The 7,734-nt window shown below is 35.2% G+C and overlaps 1 protein-coding gene across 1 annotated transcript; it reads right to left on the minus strand.

The window, feature by feature from the left end:
* Nucleotides 1-300: 300 nt before the first annotated feature.
* glrx5 (glutaredoxin 5 homolog) lies at nucleotides 301-3,929 on the minus strand. The gene is made up of 3 exons (XM_079475300.1): nucleotides 3,660-3,929; nucleotides 2,728-3,394; nucleotides 301-2,405 (listed from the first exon to the last, which is right to left on the minus strand). The coding sequence occupies exons 2-3, from the start codon at nucleotides 3,020-3,022 to the stop codon at nucleotides 2,236-2,238; spliced, it is 465 nt and encodes a 154-aa protein (XP_079331426.1). The 5' UTR covers nucleotides 3,023-3,394; nucleotides 3,660-3,929; the 3' UTR covers nucleotides 301-2,235.
* Between the last annotated feature and the right edge of the window lie 3,805 nt (nucleotides 3,930-7,734).

Raw genomic sequence — 7,734 nt, forward strand, 5'->3', positions numbered from 1 at the left:
ATGGTTGATTCATCTTTGTTAGATTTGTTTAGATGCAACCGTTATGTGTATGGATTTCTATCAGTGTATTTAACTACATTGCTAATTGTGTAGGCTGTATATTGAAACTCTCTTTTGTTACTTAAAAAAACTACTTTTATTTGGTCTTGTGAAAACTGACTTTGCAATGTATCAGCTTTATTTTGAACAGTTGCTGATGTAGTCCTATTAATGGTGACTCTTTTAATTGTAGAAACTGCAGCAGTTGTCATAATAAAAAAAACTTGTTTAACACCTCAGTACACAATAACCACAATAATTCAAGGCAAGTCAGCTTTATTAATATAGCGCTTTTTACAATTGTCATTGTCACAAAGCAGCTATACAAGAAAACATTGACCATAAGCAAAACATATAAGGTTATGCAAGTCAAAACACAGGTCAAATATCAGACAGACTATAAATTCCTATATGCAGTGTTAATTAAATAAAACTATAAAATTCTAGCAGCCCCCCCGGCCAGGCAAACAGTGCAAAAAAGTATGCAAATGGTGGCGAGGAATCCAAAACTCCATTAAATTGCAATGAAGGATGAAGCTAGAGAATGAAACCACAGCCCACAGTAACATGTCCAATTTTTCATGTAATATATCCCTCTAAAATTAATTTATTTCAAATATATCCATTACATTTTTTTGGTTTTGAATTTGTTAGCTAAGAGGCGATGGCTTTCCAAATGTTAAAACAGGTGGAAAAGGCTGAAAATCCTTAAAGGCTCTTTGTAATTTGGAGAAAGTCCTTTCAATATTGAACAGTAGGAGGAGGCTGGGGAGTTTTTTTATGTATTTTTTTATGTGAATCGAGCTTTGTGGTAAGAGCATGGCGTTAACAACGCAATTGTTGTGGATTCGATCCCAGGGGATTGCAGACACCTATGTAAGATGTAACGGATAATGCTATGTAAGTCGCTTTCAACCAAAGCGTCTGCCAAATGCCTAAATGTAAATATTTATAAAAGTTATAATTAGAATCTAAATATGTGAACAGTATGCCATAGGCTTTCTGGGGGTCATCTAACAAAGCCTTGTAAACCTGCACTTGCAACAAAGTCTGGCTCTCTAGCCAAATCGGCGCATGACATCATAGTACCGCGAGAGTGATTGAATGATTAAACAGGATTTGGCAACTATGGTTGTTCCATCACAGCGAGGCACCAAATCGCTTTCAAAAACCTTTACTCATTCGTTTCCCCTGTGGTGGAATGAACCGCCAGCGTCCATCCGAACTGCAGCATCCTTCGCAACTTTCAAAAAACAACTCAAAACATACCTGCTGGATTTATTTGACTTACGAATAAGCGTCTACTATGTCTTGTGTCTAAAAAAAAGAATTATTGTTCATTCTCCCCCTTCCTACTCCTGCTTTAATTATCCTATTAACATGGGCTTGTAAACTAGCGGTACTGTTTAGCGTGCTGAAGAAATGTTACATGCTCTTTTTACATCGTTTTGGATAAAAGTAATAAATGTAAAAGATTTGCCCTCTAGTGGACACTTATGACTACAGATACAATGAGCATACACAAATTTCGAAGTAAAACTTAAAATCGCAAATATTATTAATATTAGAGTCGGGGTGTTCATATTAGGAAAACAAAGTTAACATGTGTTTACATGTTGATCCAATGTTTCCCAGTTTTTATCATAGGCCTACAGAATAGTGGCCTCAAAACATCTTCAGAGGAGGTCATGGTCTATCTTATATGGGAAACTTGTAACAAAATGTGTTGATAAAGCATTACCCCAACCCCCTCTGGCAAGACACTTGTTTTTCAGATTAAACATGAGAACGGAGAAACCCTCTCATAAAAAAAAACATATTCTTGGAAAATCACATAATCACATAAATCACACGGCAGTTTAAGTTGACTTCTGACACTTTAAAAATATTTTATTGACAAACCAAAATTACACACATCTTATTATATTTCAAAATACAACATCTTAAATAAGCAGTGGTCTAACACAAGGATATCTGGAAAAGAATATGCTGACATAGAAATTTAATCACTGTGTGTAGACTCGTGTCAACGATTTCTCATGATTTGGGTGATTAGATAGAATGACATTGTTTTATCAGAGTGGTTTTGACATTTAATAGGCAAAGTCACCCAGCATTTTATGGAGATCAGTGTGGAATCGTACCAATGACCCTATATATTGTCAATGCACGGTATGTATGCAACCTAAACTCCTATTAGGACTCTTTTTCTTGATCCAGAAGAGCTGATCTGATGCCCAGTTTCTGAAGCTCCTCTACTAGGTCTCCACTCTGGTGCATTTGAAGAATAATGTCACAGCCCCCAACAAACTCCCCATTGAAGAAGAGCTGTGGAATTGTCGGCCAGTTGGAGAAAGTCTTAACACCTGTCAAAGGAGAGCACATGTAAAGTTTTTATAAAAAACAGTTAACCTTTCTGTCTGGCGAGAGAACTAATTCTTCTGTCTTTACATTGTTGCTTAATCTCTTAGGCGTCTGCTGAACACTAACCTCAGTCAGCTGAGGGTAAACACCCCTTTCCTCATGTACAAGACTGATAAAAGCAATCAGAGCTTACAAGGCTAATACTGCCGTTAAAACACGTTTAGCTTCGGCCATCCAGTAACTACAATTATTTATAAACAAGTTTTTAAACGGGAATGCCAACATTTAAGTTTTATACCACGACGGAAAGGGACCGCCACTGACCTTGTCTGAGATCCTGATCATCCAACACATTGTAAGCAGCATAACTGTCGACACCGTGCATTCTGAGGATCTGAACCACAGCGTTGCTAAAACCGCACATAGGCTGTGCGGGGGTGCCTTTCATAAACACCACCACTTTGTCCCTTTTCACCATCTCCTCTAAATTCTTCTGAACCGCTGAAGAGCACATGAGTCGGGCCCAGCCAGAAAGTAGCTCTGCATTATTTTGAACTGCTCCGTAATACCATGTTCTCGATCGAAGACACCGAACTGTAGATCTGAAAATGCTATTCATCGTACAGACTTGAAGGGTTTAAATTTAGAGCCGTTAAAGTAAACGTGCCACTTCTCTTTACGAACGCCAAAGTGCCTCGCCGTAGTAAGCCCGTAGACGTAAACCCGCCCACTACAATATAAACAGTAAAATACTTCTGTTTTTCGTGACCTCTGTAATTGGTTTAAAACTGCGTCATTCATTAAACACAATGCTTTAGCTTTCTGATCTTTGAAACGGCTATTTTAGAACAAATGTAAAAAGTGTATTTACAATAAAAAACGTATCGTGTTACTTGTATGACGTAAATACTGGGGGCGTTTGCATCCGGTTCGACATGTGCAATGCGCATTTTCTTCCGGTGTGTGACGTTACGTAGTTTTTTTATTGAATCTGTAGAATACAATCACAATCAGGCAGTGCGAAATCAAATGAAAATTTTTAAGAAATAGCACAGACAACATAAAAGATAATATATAAAATAAAAAAGTAAAACAAACAAAAAGATTAAATAGTACGGTCTTTTGAAATATCACTTTTTTACAAATACATTAAACAAACTACTTCCACATTTCGATTTCAACAAACTTAAAGATTTACAATATAGCAAAATTTGGTTTAAAAACACAAAACGACAGCTTAGTCTTAAAGCACTTACACTTGTGATATTTTCCCATAATTTCCCCTGTTTTTTCAATTTCTGCCTCACAAAATGTACAAATATTTTTATCAGTTGCCAAATAAACCTATATCTAAGAAACATCGTTGAAAACTTTATAGTGTGCTTATTTGGCTATATGAGGTAAAAAAATGAATGGCTCTTAATCAAATAGATGTTATCGAAAAACTATGAATCACATTACTTCTAATAAGCTTGTAGGAGTCAGAGTGGCCATGTCTTTTATTTTGTAAATGTTACTTCCTGTCTGTCAATTACTTCACTGGTGTATGTGTATTTAACTAGGGGTGCTCCGATCAGGAGCACGAGGAAGCACAGAGAGCAGGGGAGAAATTAGTGGAGATATTGTGTTGTTTTTAAACCCTAAGAGTCTAAACATTTTTGAGTTTTTGTTTGTCCTGACTAAAGATTGAATGATCAAAAGAATATTATTACATGTTGACAAATTGAGACCATAAATAAAATAATAGTAAAAAAACATAAAGGATATAGATAAATAGCAATACAATCAAATATGTAACTATAATTAAAATTATAAGGTACAGTAGATTCAATAAAAAGTACCTAGGACTTTAAATTCATGCTATGAAAATTTTTTTTATTGCTTTGAAGTTCAACTCAATTCACTTAAATTTTGGTATCTAATGTCAGCAGTCTCCCCGTTGTTTATTTAGCATATTTTGCATTAAGTGAATGCTTGGCTGAAAAGATGTGTTTAATCTAGATTTAAATTGGGCGAGTGTGTCTGATCCTCGAATGGTGTCAGGAAGGCAATTCTAGAGATTAGGTGCAACTGGATTTAGTTATTCTAGATGTTTTCAAAAGTCCTGTGTTTTGAGATCTTAGAGAGCGTAATGGGTTGTAATGTGATAGAAGCTCTATTATGTGAGAAGAAGCTTTTTAAGGCTTTTAGCTGAATAAAAGAATGTTAACGTCAATGTGGTATTTGGCTTAGAACTCTGGCAGCTGAACTAACTGTAGTTTGTTTATTGATGATGCATGAATAAGCCTCTCTGTATCAACAACACATTGACAATTTTGTAATTTAGCAACATTTCTTAGGTGGGAAAAAGCTGTTTTTGTGACATTTAAAATGAGATTTTGAAATTACAGATTGTTGTCTAAAATTGAGGTTTGTTACAATATTTGTTGGAGTAAGAGTACATCCTTCAATTTGCGGGATTTAATCTGAAATATTTGATTGACGTGTCTTTGGTCCAATAAGTAATATTTCTGTTTCATTACAATTTAAAAGAAGGAAATTAGAGGTCATCCAATGTTTTATATATTCGATGCACTCTGCCAATTTGGATAGCTGAGTATCATCTGCATTACAGTGAAAACTAATTCCATGTTTTTTAATAATGTTTCCAAGGGGCAGCGTGTATATGGAGAACAGCACAGATCCTAGAATTGTTCCAGAAGTTTATGTTTTGAAACCATTTTTCATTGATTTGAAGTTCATGTTTTAAAATCAGCGCTTTAACCTGTTAACTGTCACCCTTCCATATATGGAACACCCACGTTTGATTCCATATTTTTGTGAGATTTTGATCTAATTATGACAAATTATATATCGTCAGAAAGTTCCGGGATTTTATAAAATAAATTATGGTGGAAGTGTAATTGATTTTTAAAAGACAAGGATATGTATAGAATATAAATAGGCCTACCTCCCCAGTGACAACTACTATTACATCAGTACATTTGATCAGTGTTAAGAAGAATAATCTAATCAAAGAGAGAAATTGGTAAATGATAATGGAATCATAAATTATGGTGCATCAAAAGAATAGTTTTATGTAAATGTAAATGTTATACAAATTTATTGTTTTTATGTTCTTTCTGTGTTCTTGTAGTTTTTAATTACATCTGTTAATTGAAAGATTAATAAAGCCTCTCAATGTTTTTTTATTGGTCAACTTTTAGTTCTACCCTAACACCAATGGAAGCCTATTGGCCCCCTAAAGGAATTTGGTGGTATGACGGCTAAAAAGAAACTTTCCAACCCCCTAAAGGAATTTGGTTGTATGGCGGCTAAAAATAAACTTTCCAGACCCCTTAAAAATGTGATGTATCATGACAAACTTGATACAACACTTATTGACCTTTGGGACTTTGAGTTATACAAGTAAAAAAGGTTTATGTTTTTGTTTTATAAATTGTTTAATTTTTATGAGAGACATTTGTGGGATTCTTTTTTAGGACCAAGCTGCTAATTTTCTTTTTTTTAATGAGACCACCTGTAGGTCATTATTACATAGACTTTATGGGTCACAGACAATTTAGTTCCACTAGTGCATTAACACGTGTATGTGTATATGTTTAAAAAGGTCCTGACGTGGAATAGGGTAAACATATTTTTGTTTTAAGGTTTTTATTTCATTTGTCTTTTAAGGAATAATTTCCACCTACATTTGTTGAGAATCACCCTTGCCCCATAGCAAATTATTTTTTTAGATCTGTGGCAATAAGCTGCCATTATTATTATTGAATAATTGGCTTTTGGGTTTGAGTTCTCTTTTTAATTTTGTTTTCTTTCAGTTTATTGAATATTTCAATTATTGATTTTTATCTTTTGAGTTTTCTTTTAAATTTTTTTTTCTTTCAGATTGCTGAATTATTTAATTAATGAGTTATTGACTGTTCAGTTTGAGTTTGCTTTTAATTTTAAATTGAACTACTGAATCTGAGACTCCCAGATTTCTCATTTCATTGTTAATGATAGAAAAATATATATTATGAGGCCAATGATTTTGAAGCCTTTGCCCCATTATTGATTCATAAAACCATAGATTAACTCTATGAATAAGACTTTTTGATAGTCGAAATAGCCCCAGAAAACTCAAGAGCTTGGTTTGCATCCTCTTAATAAAAAGAAAGATGTAATAAAAATGAGATAAATTAAAATCTCTGTGCTTTTAGTATTGAGAAACACTACTTAAAGAAATGGCATCCACTCCTGTAGATCTGTTGGGGTCCAGATACCCAGTATGTAAAGAAACCATAGAAAGAATATCAAAAAAATGGGAACTAAAAAACTAAGAACAATGTGGCCTGAAAGTGGTACCTTTGATGTGACAGTGTGTGAGGAAATGGAGGGACTGATAAAAAATGATAAACCTAGAGACACATCCAAGAAACGAGAATCAAAAAGAAAAGTAGAACAGGAGTTATTGAACTTGTTCAAAAGTGAAGGGATAGGTTTTTTGAATATGAGATAAATCAGAGAAGTGTTAAATAAGGATGAGGAAAATGGTGAAGAGAAGTTTGAGAAAAAGGCTCAGCCACCTCCCTATGAACCCCATAGAGGCCAAAAGGTAGAAAAGATGCAAACACTAACGCAAATGCCAGTCGTAGCATTTTCAGGAGAGGTTTCAATAGAAGGGATGATAGATATAGATCCAGATAGAGATGGCAGTCTTAAGAGAAAAATCCTCTCAAAAACAGGAAGAAAAAACAACGGAACCAGCCGAAAACCCCCAGTGCGTAGGAAGGATCAGTTAGATGATGGAGATCAAGTTACCCAATGTCCTGATCCTTATGAAGACGTGAAAGAAGCATTAAAAGGAATAACAAAACAATGTGGAGGGACGTATGATACTACAGCAGAAATGTTAAGATCCATACATGCAACCTCTGCTAATGCTCTGAAAGATCTGTCAGACTCCAATACCGAATGGGGAAGTGAAGACGAAGACCACAACTCAGTAATCAAAAACGAGGAAAAACACCAATACAAGACCCAGCAGCCTCCATTTAACAATAAAGAAACATCAGGAGCTGTCTCACGAAACCCCTCAAGCGGAGAACTAAAGTATGTAAGGGCAAACTCTACCTTCAGGACTCAGAGATCGAAGAAGAGGGCGAACTCTGGACTCGGATGTGAGGGGGAAGGCTTAGAAAAACAGCAGGCATAAGTTCCCCCCCCCAGAAAGGAACAACATGAAGTCGATACAACAACTGAGGAAAGTAAACAATGCCCTATTTTGATAAAAGGGACACAAGCGCAATATGTGCCATGGGCTTCTCAAGATCTAGAGGGACTAGTTGC

This window comes from Barbatula barbatula (assembly GCF_947034865.1).
Source record: "Barbatula barbatula genome assembly, chromosome: 15".
NCBI classification, from domain to species: Eukaryota; Metazoa; Chordata; class Actinopteri; order Cypriniformes; family Nemacheilidae; genus Barbatula; species Barbatula barbatula.

Coding starts and splice junctions, on each gene's coding strand:
- glrx5 (XM_079475300.1), bottom strand. CDS start 3,022: ATGAATAGCATTTTCAGATCTACAGTTCGGTGTCTTCGATCGAGAACA. Junction 2,406..2,727: donor TGATCAGGATCTCAGACAAG/GTCAGTGGCGGT, acceptor CTCCTTTGACAG/GTGTTAAGACTTTCTCCAAC.